Raw genomic sequence first — 15,695 nt, 5'->3', positions numbered from 1 at the left:
TTCTAAAATTTAAAGGTCAAAGCATGTCCTGTGCAAGGAATGAAAAAAAGGGCCAGACTAGACAAAAACTTTGTCATTTTCCCCAGAGTGCCATGTCTGACATGCATAGGTCTGTTTCTGGTCTCTATTTTCTATTGCACTGATGTCCTTGTCCATCCTTACAGGAATACTATACTGTCAGAAACACAATATATATTGTATATTACATATAAAAATAGAAATACACTATATATTGCATACAATAAAAAAACAAAACTGTTGGTAATGAGTCAATTCTGATTCATAGTCACCCCATGCGTTAAGCGTAGAACTGCTCCACAGGATTTTCATGGCTATAATCTTTACTAAGAACCCTAGTGGTGCAGTGGTTAAGAGCTCGGCTGATAACCAAAGGGCTGGCAGTTTGAATCCATCAGCTGCTCCTTGGAAACCCTATGGGGTGGCTCTACTCCGTCCTCTAGAGTTGGAATCAACTCAATGGCAATAGGTTTTTCGGGTTTTTTTTAATCTCTACTAAGCTGTTCGCCAGGACTTTCTTCCATGGGGCTGCTGGGTAGGTTCAAACTGCCAACCTTTAGGTTAGCAGCTGATCACAAACCACTTGTGCAACCCCAAGGGCTCTCAGCAAACTAGAAGTAGAAAAATACTTCTCAGTCTAAAAAATGGCATCTATGAAAAACCTATAGCTAATATTGTATTAAACAGTAAAAGACTAAAATCCTTTTCCCCTAACACCAGGAGCAAAGAAAACCAAGTATCTAGACCTCTGAATTTTCCTCTGGCTTTTGTATTGGGGCCCATGTTTCCCTCCTGTGTCTCAATAAAATTATGTTGATAACTTCTGTTAGAGCACTTATGGCATTTTATTTAACTAATCCATTTACCCTTCTGTCTCTCTCTCACTCTGCTGTGACCTTCTAAATGATAAGTCCTTTGTTGTACTCATCATCGTATGATGCTTAGCGAATAAATCCATTAAGAGTTGTAAAGGGTATTAAAGATCATCTAATTCAGAAATCCCATTTTCCATTAGAGGAACGTAAGCCCCGGATAGGCCCAGCAACTTATTCACTCTGTTCCAGGGCAAATCAATCAGCAGTAATAATCAACCACGTCTTTTCATCAAGAGGTCCTGTCACCCTTAACTGATCCAGTCATTAAGCGAAGCAAGCTTCATGCCATTATAAATGAGAAAATTAGGTTGTAAAAGTTAAACTATTTGTCCAAGGTGAATATTAAGTGCCAGAGAAAAGAAGACAAAGGTGAGATTTTAGTTTAGGAGCAATACTTTTAACTGATCCACTTTTGGTTTGTGCAACAAAAACTTAAGTTTCAAGAATGAAGAAATGAGGGTAGGGATGCAGTCTACAGATATGAAGCTATAACAGTGTTTTAAAACGTGAAATATTCACCAGTGCTTGCCATAAGTGCCACTTTAAATAAATCATCATTTATTACATTTACTTATTTATGCGAACATCCCCAACTATATTTTATGACAGGATTTGTGATAGCTTACATAAATACATGTAATCATTAGCGTAAAAGTCTAAATGAGTTAAGACTTTTTAAATGAAAGGAAAAATAAGTGAGAATAGCAAAATTTAGGCAGAGGTAATGATAACACAGAAATCCATACCACAGAATGCTGGACAATTTGTAGACATGAGCCACAAAGTTTGCTTTAGATTCCTTTCAGCGAAAGCCAGAAAGGAAAAGCAATCAGCTACAAGATGCACAGTGTCAATAAGGTACGATGTCTCAGAAGCATACATTTTTATTATATCAAGACTGGAAAGAAGTATCATTAAAGGGACACTGTGTTTACATAGTAGACAATATTCTGAACTGTATACCTACAATAATTACCATGTTGAGTTTCATGAAGGGAAGGAAGCTGAGGAAATGTATATCCCCATGAAATCCTTGCATAAGTCTTTAAGAAAAGAGATGAGCCCAGCTAAAACTGAACCTGTGAAAGGGAGGCCTACATAGAAGCTGAAGTGTGGGCCTGGGAATAAATTCTCTCATCAATTTCTTCCTACAAAAACCTTTCAGGAGGTTTACAGACACTTGTTTTTTCACCAAGTCAGGAGAGGGGCTTTCTCAGAAGGGTTCTTCTATAGGCATAACTCTCCATATACCATCCCTTCCTGTCCTGCTGGTACAGCTTCTCCTAAGTCTGAAGGCTAGACCATGGATTTTAGAAGACTCTACTCCTAGTCAGAAAGAGACGAGTTGTTGCATGACATAACAAGCACTACTATTCCAACAGTACCATCTATACGGGGATGCTTGTTACATGTGGGAAGGATGTCAATAGGTATATCCTGAGCAGCCTAGGATAAAGATTTTAGAGAACCAACCTTAACAGAGATGTCATAATAAGCTGAGTGACGAGTTTGTAAGGGCTCATTGAACTATTTTTCTACTTTTGTGTATGTTTGACATTTCCCATAATAAAAAGCTAAAAAGGAAAGGAAAAAAACAATCATAGGGAAGATCCTCAAAGAGATAAATGAAGAAATAATATTTATGAAAAACAAGAAATTGTAAAAACAAACAAGCAGAAATGAAATGAGTTTACAGATATTAAAAGGACCAATTAGAAATTCCACAAGTAAAAAAGAGGACTGCTACACATTTAAAAGAAACCCATAAACAATCCAATTAAAAATGGGCAAAGATTTGCATAGATATTCAACAAAAAAGATACATGACTGACTAATAAGCACATGAAAAGGTATTCAGCATCATTAGTCATTAGAGAAATATAAATTAAGACCATAATAAGACACCACTTCACACCCACTAGTACAGCTATAAGCAAAAGACAGATAACCAGTGTTGGACAGGACATAGAGAAATGGAACCCTGATACATTGCTGGTAGGTATATAAAATGCTGCAGCCACTTTGCAAAACTCTTTGGAAGTTTCTTAAAAAGCTAGATATAAATTCATGATTAAAAAAAACCCGTTGCCAGAGAGTCGATTCCAACTCACAGCGACCCTGTATGACTGAGTAGAACTATCCCACAGGGTTTCCAACGAGAGGCTGGTGGATTAGAACTGCCAACATTTTGGCTAGCAGCCAAGCCCCTTACCACTGTGCCACCAAAACTTCAAATTCATGATAGGATGAAGCAATTCCACTCCTAGATATCTACCCAAGAGAAATGAAATCCTATGTCCAAAGACGTATACATGAATGTTCTAGCAGCACAATTTGTAATAGTCAACAGGGAAATAGCCCAAAGGTCCATCAACTGATGAATGGATAAACAAAATGTAGTATATCCACACAGTGAAATACTACCAGCAATATAAAGGAACAAATAACTGATACAGGCTATAAAACAGATGAACCTCAAAAATTATGCTAAGTGAAAGAAGCCAGATGCATACGCATATTGTATGATTCCATTTATACGAAATTTCAAAAAAAGTCAAATCTATAGAAATAGAAAGCATATTAGTGGTAGCCTGGGCTGGAGGTGGGAACAAGGATTGGCTGCAAATGGACACAGGGATTACATGGGAGCGATAGAAATGTTCTAAACCTGGATTATAATGATGATGACACAAGTCTGCAAATTTACTAAAAATCACTGAGCTGTAAATTTGAAATGGCATGAAATGTGTACCTCAATGAAGCTGTTAAAAGGAGAGAATCTCCCCCCTCCCCCCCCAAAAAAGGGTAAGGATAAGACTGGGCAAAGTTGAGGAGACAATTAGTGAATTAGAAGGTAATACTTCTGAAAAATTCATTTGGAACACATCACAAAATGATAGCGCAATAAAAATATAAAATCCAGAAAAGGAGAAGAGAGGAATTGTGGAAAAGTAACATTTAAGGAGATAAGAACTGAGTATTTTCTAGAACTGAAGGAACACATGATTCTTCAGATTCAAAGGGCACTTCAGCAGGATAAATACAGAAAAATCCATACCTACAATACAAGTAAAGCTAAAGAACATTAAAAACATAGAGAAACTTTTTTTTTAAACCGTCTAAGAAATTATCTCTAAATGAATGATTACCAGATTTATGGAGTAATAGCTTCAAACTGCTGAAAGAAAATATTTGTCAATCTGAAAATCTATATCCAGCCAGACATTTTCTAGACTTTGAAAAGGCTTAAGAATAATGAATATTCTAGTAGCAATGAGTGCCCTCTGTGCCCAAACTGAATGTTCAGGAGTGAGGTCCAAATAAAAACAAAGACAAGGAGAGATTACTCTCTTTTGTCCCTGAAAGAACCACCAACAGATTTAAGTTTGTCAGAAGTTCAGAGAAGGAGTGGGATGTATGATGTAAGAGAAAACATGACTTAATAAAATATGTTGTTAAATTTAATGAAATGTTAACTGCAAAAATAATAATTTTTAGAAGAAATTGAATCTCTGGACAAGACTATTAAGAAAGATGGATAGGGACAGAGTGTTCAATGGGTAATAAGGCATGCAGTGGTCTTTGTTTCATTAAGGAGAATGCCAGAGATGCTGAAGAGCTTTAGGCTTTTTGAAGAGTCTACTCTTTGAAAAGTTTTAATTAAGTGCTGTGGTAGTTGGAGATCTTGAGTGGCGCAAACAGTTAACATGCTCACTTCTAACCAAAAGTTTGGAGGTTTGAGTCCACTGAAAGGCACCTTGAAAGAAAGGGTGGGTGATTTAAAACATCATCCACCAAAAACTACGGAGCACAATTCTACTCTGACAACATGAGGTTCCCATGAGTTGGAATCAACTTGATCGCAACTGGTAATTGGTACAGTGGTAGTCAGCCTCTACTATGGCCCCAAAGATCCTTCCTCCAGGTATTTGCACCCTTTAATCATGGCTGATCAGTGTGTCCAATAGAATATGGCAGAAGGAACAGGATCTGACTTCCAAGGCTAGGTCATTAAAGACATGAGGGTTTCCACCTAGGTCTCTGTCTTGGACCACTCACTCTAGGGCACTGGTTCTCAACTGGGAGTGATTTGACCGCACCCCCACCCAAACGACATTTGGCAGTATCTAGAGAACATTTTTGGTTGTCACAACTGGATGTGCTACTGGCATCTAGCGGGTGAAGACCAAGGATGCTGTTAAACATCCTGAAATGCACAGAATAGCCCCCCACATCAGAATTATCCAACCCAAAATGTCAATAATGGTGAGGTTGAGAAACTTTGCTCTAGGGGAAGCTAGATGCCATGTCATAAGGACTCTCAAGCATCTCTGTGGAGAGGTCTACATGGTAAGAAATTGGGCCTCCTGCCTCAATGACAACTTGCCCACCACATGAATAAGGAATCTTGGAAGTGGTCCCTCCAGCCCCAGTCAAGTCTTCAGATGACTGTAACCCCAGACAACATCTTAACACAATCACACTAGAGACCTAAAAACACCAGCACCCAGCTAAGTCTCTCCTGAATTTATGACCCAAAGAAACTGTGAGATAATAAATATTCATTGACGTTTTAAGTCTCTAAGTTTTGGGGTAATTTATTAGGCAGCAATAGATAACTGATACTCACAGGTAAGTTAAAAATTTAAGGGTAATGACTGAAAGAATAAAAAAATAGTTTATAGTTTCTAAGCTAGTAGAGGAAAAATACAGATGAACTGTAGTAAACATTAATAATTCAATATAAATCAGAAAAAATGAGCAGCAAAGGAAAAAAAGGTAGTTAACTAGAATCACAAAATAAACATATAAATCCAGAGATTTATAATAATAAATATGAATGCATTAAACTCACCTGTTAAAAAATAAAAACCACACATTGGATTAAAAATGTCCAACCACATACTGCTTATAGGTTGTTGTTAGGTGTCATTGAGTCAGTTCTGACTGATAGCGACCTCATGTTCAACAGAACAAAACACTGCCTGGTACTGAGCCATTCTCACAATAGTTTCTATGTTTAAGCCCATTGTTGCAGACACTGTGTCAATTCATCTTGTTGGTGGTCTTCCCTTTTTTCAATGACCCTCTACTTTCCCAAGCACGATGTCCTTCTCCAGGGACTAGTCCTCGTGATAACGTGTTGGAAGTACATGAGATGAAGTCTTACCATTCTCACTTCTGAGGAGCACTCCGGCTGTACTTCTTCCATGACAGACTTGCTTGTTCTTCTGGCAATCCACTGTATAGCCAATATTCTTTGCTAACACCATAATTCAAATGCATCATTTCTTAGGTATTCCTTATTCATTGTTCAGCTTTTACATGCATGTGAGGCAACTGAAAATACCATGGCTTGGGTCAGGCAGACCTTTGCTTTGGAATACTTTAAAGAGGTCTTTTGCAGCGATTTACCCAATGTAATAGGTCTTTAGATTTCTTGGTTGTTGCTTCCATTGGTGTTGATTGTGGGTCCAAGTAAAATGAAATCCTTGACAGCTTCAATCTTTCTCCCTTTTACCGTGATCTTGATTACTGGTGCAGTTGTGAGGACTTTTGTTTTCTTCATGTTAAGATGTAATCCATGTTGAAGGCTGTGGTCTTTGATATTCATCAGTAAGTGCTTCAAGTCTTCTCCACTTTCAGCACGCAAGGTTGTGTCATCTGGGCAATGTTTCGTTCTGTTATATATGGGGTGTCTCTGAGTTGGAGCCAACTCAACGGCACCTAACAACATCTATCATCTACCTACCTACCTATCAATTTTACTTCTTATTTAATTTAAATTTAAGTATCTTATTTTATTTTTTGCTATGATGAATGAGGTATATTGTATCTTTTAACTAAGTTTTGCTTATATGTATGAAGTTCTTGATTTTTGTTACAGAAGCTTCATATATATTTCATATATGACTTTTATAATGTTCTTTTACTAAATGATCTTATTGTTTGTAACAGTTGATTATTTTCAGTTTTCAAGATACATAATCATATCTTCAAATAAAGTTGGTTTTACCTCTTTTTATCCAATTCTTATGTTCTCCTTTCTTTTATTAATATCTTCTATACATTAAGGAGCCTGGTGGCACTGTGGTTAAGAGCTTGTCTACTAACCAAAAGGTCGGCAGTTCAAATCCACCAGCTGTTCCTTGGAAACCCTATGGGGCAGTTCTACTTTGTCCTATAGATTCGCAATTAGTCAGAATTGACTCAATGGCAACAGGTTTGGTTTCAGTTTTTATACATTGCTAAATATAAAGGAGATAGTAGGCATCCTTACACCACTTCTAACTTCAGGAGGAAGCTTCTAGTGTTTCTCCATTAAGATAAACACTGTCCTCTGGACTGAGGCATACATATTTTCTGATATTAAGGAAGTGTCTATCAATTCCTATTTTACTTAGAGTTGTTAACACTAATGAGTATTGAATTTTGCCAGATGCCTTTTCTGCATTTATGCAGATAGTCATAAAGATTTTCCTCGTTAGTTCTATTAATATGATGAACTACAGTAATGAATTTTCCAGTAGTGAAATACAGTACTCTTGCATTCCTGGACTAAATTCCTTTTGAATAGAATGTATTATTTCTGTAATGTGCTGTTGGGTTATATATATATATATATTTAAACATTTGCATTGGCATGTATAAAAGAGGCTGGTTTGTAGCTTTCCATTAGGGCACAGTTTCTGACAGGTTTGGGAATCAATGGTACATTCCTCAAAAATATGATGGAATAATTTAAGTAGCATTGAAATTACCTAGTCTTTAAAGGTTTGATAATATTTCTGTGAGAAACCATATGAACCTTGTATTTTCTTGTCGGGCATTCTTTAGTGACTATTTTCTACATTACTTCTATGGTAATTCATCTATTTAGAATTTTTCTAGTGGTGTCAATTTTGGTAAATTTCATAATAATGCATTTTTGTTTATCCTTGTATTAACGATTTTGCTTTAAAATGTTGATGCTATGTTATTTGGTGTATAAATACTCAAGCTGGGGTTTTTGTTATGATTGACACTACTTATGATAACCATAAAAAATGCTCTTATCAAAACTTTCTTTTTTTTTTATCAAAACTTTCTGCATCCCACTTTGAAGGGTGGCGTCTGGGGTCTTAAACGCTAGCAAGCAGCCATCTAAGATGCATCAATTGGTCTCAACCCACCTGGATCAAAGGAGAATGAAGAACTCCAAGGACACAAGGTAATTACAAGCCCAAGAGACAGAAAGGGCCACATGAACCAGAAACTACATCATCCTGAGACCAGAAGAACTAGATGGTGCCCGGCTACAACCAATGACTGCCCTGACAGGGAACACAGCAGAGAACCCCTGAGGGAGCAGGAGAGCAGTGGGATGCAGACCTCAAATTCTCATTAAAAAACCAGACTTAATGGTCTGACTGAAACTAGAAAGACCCCGGTGGTCATGGCCCCCCAGACCTTCTGTTGGCCCAGGACAGGAACCATTCCTGAAGCCAACTCTTCATACATGGATTGGACTGGACAATGGGTTGGAGAGGGATGCTGGTGAGGAGTGAGCTTCTTGGATCAGGTGGACACTTGAGACTATGTTGGCATCTCCTGCCTGGAGGGGAGATGAGAGGGTAGAAGGGGATAGAAGCTGGCGAAATGGACACGAAAAGAGAGAGTGGAGGGTGAGAACGGGCTGTCTCATCAGGGGGAGAGTAATTGGGAGTATGTAGCAAGGTGTATATAAGTTTTCATGTGAGAGGCTGACTTGATTTGTAAACTTTCACTTAAAGCACAATAAAAATTATTTTAAAAAACGCCCTTATCTCTCTTGTTTTATGCTCTTTGTTGGTTATTAAGACCATAACCCCTGTGAACTTATGTTTCTTTGTTCACACTTGTCTTAAGTACTTCCCACCTTGTTTCAGTTATCTGCTGCTGTGTAACAAACAAACCATCCCAAAATATAGTGGCTTCAAATAGACATTTATTATTCTCCTGTTTCTGTCAGTTGACTGGGCTTATCCAGGTGGGTCTCCTTTGGTGGTCTCCTATGTGGCTGCCATCAGACGGCAGTAAAAGCTAGGGTCATCTAAAGCACCTGCTGGGCTGGATGATTCTGTACGCACACCTGTGCTGCCTCAGGTGGGAAACTGGTTTCCCAGGATGGCAGTAAGGAAGTACCTCAAGGAGGTGAGCTTAAAACAACAGGGGTGTACTCTCTCACAGTGCTGGAGGCTAGATGTCCAAATTCAGGGTGTCAGCAGGTCCATGCTTTCTCTGAAGTTTTGAGGGGAATAGCTTCCTGCTTCTGGTAACCCCCTCCCCCACCTGAGCATTCCTGGATTTGTGGCAATATAACTCCAGTCTCTGCTTCCATATTCACAAATGATGAACGAGAGCACAGAATTCTTAAAGAAATGGAGAGATATGCCATTTTTAAAGAGTGGAAAACTCAGTATTTTTAACATGTGAATTCTTTCCAAATTGATCTGTAGATTCAATGAAAGCCCAATTAAACTCATAGTAAGTTGTGTGTATATGTTGGGGGTGAAGTAGAGAATGAGAAACACAGAGGCCTTAAATCAGTGGAGGGTCTACACTAGCAGATATCAAGACTTATTATAAAACTACAGTAACTAAGACAGCATGGTAGTGGCACCAAGACACACAAAAACATCAATAGAACAGAATAGATATTCCAGAAATAGACCCATACGTATACAACTGCCTGATTTACAACGCAAATACTACAGTTCAATGAAAAAAGAATCATCATTTCCATTAATGGTGCTGGAACAATCTGCATATGTAAATGTATAAAAATTGAACCACAACCCACACTGCACACCATGTAAAAATTAATTATGTGTGGACTGCAAATCACAACTGGATTATACCTAAGTGTAAAATCTAAACCACCAAGCTTCAAGAAGAAAACACAGGGAGATAGCTTCATGACAGAAAACTCTAACTAACCCATTAAAAAAAAAATTGATAAGCTAAACTGAATTAAAATTAAGAACTTCTATTCATCAAAAGATATCACTAAGAAAGCTAGAAACAGAAATACCGTATGATCCAGCAATCCCACTCCTAGGAATATATCCTAGAGAAATAAGAGTGTCACACGAACAGACATGCACACTCATGTTCACTACAGTAAACCTAGCCTACCTAGTGCCGTCAAGTCGATTCCGACTCATAGCGACCCTATAGGACAAAGTAGGACTGCCCCATAGAGTTTCCGAGGAGCGCCTGGAGGATTCGAACTGCCGACCCTTTGGTATTGATCACAAAAATAAAAAGATGGAAACAACTTAGATGCTGAACAACAGATGAATGGATAAACAAACAATGGTACATACACACAATGGAACACTACAAAACGATAAAGAACAATGATGAATCTGCCAAGCATCTCACAACATGCATGAATCTAGAGGGCGTTATGCTGAGTGAAATAAGTCAATCACAAAAGGAAAAATATTGTATGAGACCACCACTATAAAAACTCATGAAAAGGTTTACATACAAAAAGAAACAATCTTTGATGGTTATAAGGGAGGGAAGGGGTAGGGATGGAAAAACACTAAATAGACAATGGATAAGTGGTGACTTTGGCAAAAGGTAAGGCAGTACATAATACTGGGAAGCCAGCACAACTTGCCCAAGCAGAAGTCATGGAAGCTCCATAGATAACATCCAAACTCCCTGAAGGACCAAATTACTGGGCTGAGGGCTATGGGGACCATGGTCTCGGGGAACATCCAGCTCAGTTGACATAACATAGTTTATAAAGAAAATGTCCTATGTCCTACTTTGATGAGTAGCGTCTGGGGTCTTAAAAGCTTGTGAGCAGCCATCTAAGATACCCCACTGATCTCACCTTGTCTGGACCAAAGAGAATGAAGAAAACCAAAGACACGAGGGAAAGATTAGTCCAAAGGACTAATCGACCACAACTACCACAGCCTCCACCAGACTGAGTAAAGCACAACTAGATAGTGCCCAGCTACCACCACTGAATGCTCTGACAGGGATCATAACACAGTGTCCCAGACAGAGCTGGAGAAAAATATAGAACAAAATTCTAACTCACAAAAAAAGACCAGACTTACTGGCCTGACAGGGGCTGGAGAAACCCTAAGAGTATGGCCCCCAGAAACCTTTTTATCTCAGTAATGAAGTTACTCCTGAGGTTCATTCTTCAGCCAAAGTTTAGACAGGCCCATAAAATGAGAATTAAGGGGTACACCAGCCCAAGGACAAGGACTGGACGGCAGGAAGGAACAGGAAAGCTGATAATAAAGAACCCAAGGTCGAGAAGGGAGGGTGTTGACATGTGAGGTTGGTAACCAATGTCACAAAACAATACGTACACTAATTGTTTAAAGAGAAACTGGTTTGTTCTATAAATCTTCACCTTAAGTACAATAATAAAAAAAGCAAAAAAAGATATAGACTTTAAAAAACAAACCTATAAGACTCTAAACCGACTTAAAAATTAATGTGTTCATTAATGTCATCAAAAAAAGATATTAAGAGAACGAACAGGAAAGCTGCAAATGAGAGAAGGAAATATACACACACACACACAAAACCTGTTGCTGTCAAGTTGACTCTGACTTGTAGTGACCCTACAGGACAGAGTAGAACTGTCCCATAGGGTTTCCAAGGAGTGCCTGGTGGATTCAAACTGTCTACCTTTTGGTTAGCAGCCATAGCTCTTAACATTATGCCACCAGGGTTTCCATATACACACACACACATAAAATATATATATATATATCTTACACATTATACCCAGTGCCCTCGAGTCGATTCCGACTCATAGCGACCCTAAACATTACATACACATATACATACATAATACGTAATATATATGGAGCCCTGGTAGCACAACTGCTCAGTGCTTGGCTGCTAACAGGAAGGCTGGTGGGTCGAACAAACCTGGGTGATCTTCTCCTGTAAAGATTACAACCTAGAAAACCCTGTGGGGCAGTTCTACTCTGTCACATGGGGTTGCCATGCATTGAAATCAACTTGATGGCACCTAACAACAACTGTATATACACACACATACAAACATACATACAAGTTGTGATCAAGCAGACTCCAACTCATGGTGGCACCATGTGTGTCAGGGTTTTCAGTGGCTGATTTTTCGTAAGTAGACAGCCAGGCCTTTCTTTTGAGGCACCTTTGGGTGAACTTGAACTTCCAACCTTTTGGTTAGCAGCCAAGGGTGTTAACTGTTTGCACCACCCAGGGAGATATACACACATATATGTATACATATATGTTCTTGGGGACACACACATATATATACACACACATCCTCAACAAAGAACTGATACCCAAAATATGTAATTTCCTACAAATCAGTAAGAAAAAGGAAATAAATTTTGGTGTAAGACTTAAACAGGTACTTCACGAAACAGAATATCCAAGTTGCCTTCCCTCCACAAGCACCGCCATCCAATCTTCTTCCACAAGATTGCTGTAAAAAAAAAAAATTAGCACAGCGCTTATGAAAATACCTCATGCGGAGGGGTGCAGCCAGCAAGCAAATGCACAAAGCACGTGTTATTTATGTAAAAATATGTTACACGCATAGTACAAAAGGGTGTATACTGGAAGTTTTCCATCGCACAACTCCTTCAACCAGTCAGCTCTCCCTACAGGCAACTAATCTTATCAATTTCTGGCACTACCTGAGTTGCTGTATTTAATCACGGTAATTACCCTGGCTGCCACAACTGACAAACCTCAAAATTGTAATGTCTTAATACCACAAAAGTTTCTCAATCCCCTGACAGTTCTTGTGGCTCAGATAGACCTACAGCATCTTCTAGCTCTACCATCTGGATCATGAGGCCTCCAAGGTAACAGTGGGATAGGCAAATAAGACTTGAAAATTGCCCAAGAGATGTTTAAGGGCCAGGCCTGAAAACGGTTTACATCAGTTCTACCCACATCCCATTAGCCAAACATCCAGGGAGGCTGCAGCCTAAGTGCCTGGGTGCCATGAAGAGGCAAGTGAACATACAACATGGGCTCTGCCACGGCTATCCACTTAAAACTGTTGGTAGAGAGTCCATTATAAAAACTGAGGAACTTCCATTTAAGGATACGAGTCCCTTACACAAAGCAATTACAGAAAATATGGACAGATTGAGAGATCTTCCCAAACCCCAACACAGAGCAAACTCGCACTGTTTATACACACACAAAGACTAGAAATGTTCTTGGCCGACACATCTTACTTAGCTCGCTGTGGTAAGCAAATTCCCTTTTCCCTCTGTCCAACACTCTGGCTGCTGCCTGTGGCACACTGACCACTAACATGGCTACTCTCGAGCATGACCCTGCACTTCTGCTACCAGCAGTGGGGCGGTATGCTTGCCATGAGTCAGCTGGGTTTGTTTCAAAACCTGTTTTTCCAGTTGTACTTGTTACTCTAATTATGTGATTTTATTAAAAATTACTTAAGTCTGGGAAATACAAGTTCCAATATTCAAAGAAAAGGTTTTGTCCCTTTGAAAATCCATGACTAGGCCTCATATGCTGGACTTCAAGTAGGCTTGTTGAGGCCTACTTGACAGTGAACTAGAACAGAGGATTAAATTCTGATACAGTAGAATTTCCTCCGGTGGCAACAGGGTGGAACGTTGAGCAACTGCTGTGGTTGCCCCATCTTGCTGCACTCCAGCTTTAAATGATATAAAAGGCAGCTTGGCCGAGTCCATCTTCTGGCCCCACCGCCTCGCAGATTTCTCACGCCACATGGGCAGCTCAGACTGTTGTTAATCTTTCAGTACACATCCATGAAGAATGAAGGTAGGGTTTGGGGAACCATGTTTACTCATATTATTGATATTGTATGTTTTCGTTCACTTTTTTTTTTTTTACAGGTTCAACAGTGAACTAATGTAAAAACAACTTACATGAACACTCTTGTAAATCTCTGAACTTAGACAAACCTTTCAGTTTGAGCTAATTCAACTACACATGAAAAGTTTAGTAAACATTTTCATGTTTTAAAATAAAATATTCAAGGTATGCATTGTTACTAAAAGAGCAACAGAGTTGTACCAGAGCCAGACTGGGGGAGGAGGAAAAAAAGAATGCAAATAAAATTTCATGTGTTGACTTGATTTTCTCTACTCGGATAGTAATAATAAAGGGCAGTCTGCCCATCCTGGAGTCGGGTAGAATCATTCTGGACCCATGTAATCTTTTAGATCCCATGGCCCGATCCAAACCTTTGGCAATAAGTAACTATTCTACACCCGTATATTCTTCAACCCAGCAATCTCTGCTCCTTTGAGATGGCAAATCTCCAACTCTGTTGTTGGGTGAGTGACTTTTATAATCACAAGAAGGCTTAGTATAAACTTTGAGATAATTAAGTAAATCAGATCTAGAATATTAATACTTTATTTAGTGTTACATCTAGAAATAAACCATGTTCATTATTTAATGTTTGTTATATTAAAGTGGTTTTCTTTTCTTTTTTTGGCTTTAGCAAATAAATTTATTCTCTCACAGTCTAGGAGGCTAGAAGTCTGAATTCAGGGCACCAGCTCCAGGGGAGAAGTTTTCTGTCTGTGTTTGTTCTGAGGGAAGGTAGTTGTCATCAATCTTCCCCCATCTAGGAACTTCTCAGTACAGGAACCCAGGGTCCAAAGGACACACTCTGCCTTTGGCACTTCTTTATTGGTGGCATGAGGTCCCCCTCCTCTCTGCTTGATATCTCAAAAGAGATTGACTCCAGATACAACCCAATCTTGTGGATTGAGTCCTGTCTTATTAACATAACTGCCTCTAATCTTGCCTCATTAACATCATAGACCTCAGGATGTACAACAGAGGTAATCAAGTCAGATAACAAAATGGAGGACAACCACACAATACTGGGAATCATGGTCTAGCCAAGTTGACATACATTTTGAGGGGATACAATTCAATCTATAATACTGGCTGAACGAATAAGGATCACAGATGATTTACTTTCTATTGTGGTTAGAAAAATTGGCTAGTAGGCTTTCTCTTGCTGGCAGACTGCTCCTTCAGGCCCAGAGCACTCTGTCTCCCTCAAACTCTCTTCAGATTTAGTGATAATTGCCTAATAACTGGAAACCCTGGTGGCGCAGTGGTTAAGTGCTACGGCTGCTAACCAAAGGGTCACCAGTTCGAATCCACCAGGCGCTCCTTAGAAACTCGATAGGGCAGTTCTACCCTGTCCTATAGGGTTGCTATGAGTCGGAATCAACTCAACAGCACTGGATTTGGTTTTTTAGTTTTTAGCCTAATAACTGTCTTTCTGCCTCAAGTCTTACTTTCCTCTAATCCCTTTGTCTCAGGGTAAAGTTTCTAAAACAGAAACCTTGTTCATCATGCTACTCTCCTAATGATAAGCCTTCAAGATCCTCCTTTAGACTACAAAGTTTAGCGTAATACCTAAGGTGATTGTTTTTAGCTGCCAGAGTCAATTTGAACTCATGGAGACATATGTGTACTCCATAGGGCTTTCAAGGCTGTAACCTTTGGGAAGCAGGTTGTTAGGCCTACCTTCCAAGGCACCTCTGGCTGGGTTCAAATTGCCAACCTTTCAGCTAGTACTTGAGCACTTAACTGTTTGCATCACCCAGTCATTGTTGAGTTGATTCTGACTCAAGATGACTCCCTTTGTGTCAGTGTAGAACTATGCTCCATAAAGTTTTTTTTTAATTTTTTATTGTGCTTTAAGTGAAAGTTTACAAATCAAGTCAGTCTCTCACATTAAAACATATATACCTTGCTAAAAAAAAAAAAAAA

At 39.0% G+C, this 15,695-nt stretch overlaps 1 protein-coding gene across 7 annotated transcripts in view; it reads right to left on the bottom strand.

The window, feature by feature from the left end:
* The window catches only part of RNF111 (ring finger protein 111), a 130,273-nt gene that overhangs the window by 99,098 nt on the left and 15,480 nt on the right, over positions 1-15,695 (bottom strand). For 6 of the 7 annotated variants that reach the window (XM_049905954.1, XM_049905953.1, XM_049905955.1 and 3 more), the window contains exon 2: positions 11,971-12,375. The exons of the other annotated variant lie outside the window; for it this stretch is intronic. In XM_049905954.1, the coding sequence (XP_049761911.1) occupies positions 11,971-11,999 (29 nt within the window). In that variant the 5' untranslated portion in view covers positions 12,000-12,375. The remainder of the gene's footprint in view (positions 1-11,970; positions 12,376-15,695) is intronic. 7 annotated transcript variants of the gene reach the window in all.

Source organism: Elephas maximus, chromosome 13, assembly GCF_024166365.1.
Source record: "Elephas maximus indicus isolate mEleMax1 chromosome 13, mEleMax1 primary haplotype, whole genome shotgun sequence".
NCBI lineage: Eukaryota > Metazoa > Chordata > Mammalia > Proboscidea > Elephantidae > Elephas > Elephas maximus.
The sequence above is the reverse complement of the archived record's forward strand: the minus strand, read 5'-3'. Positions and strand labels throughout refer to the sequence as shown.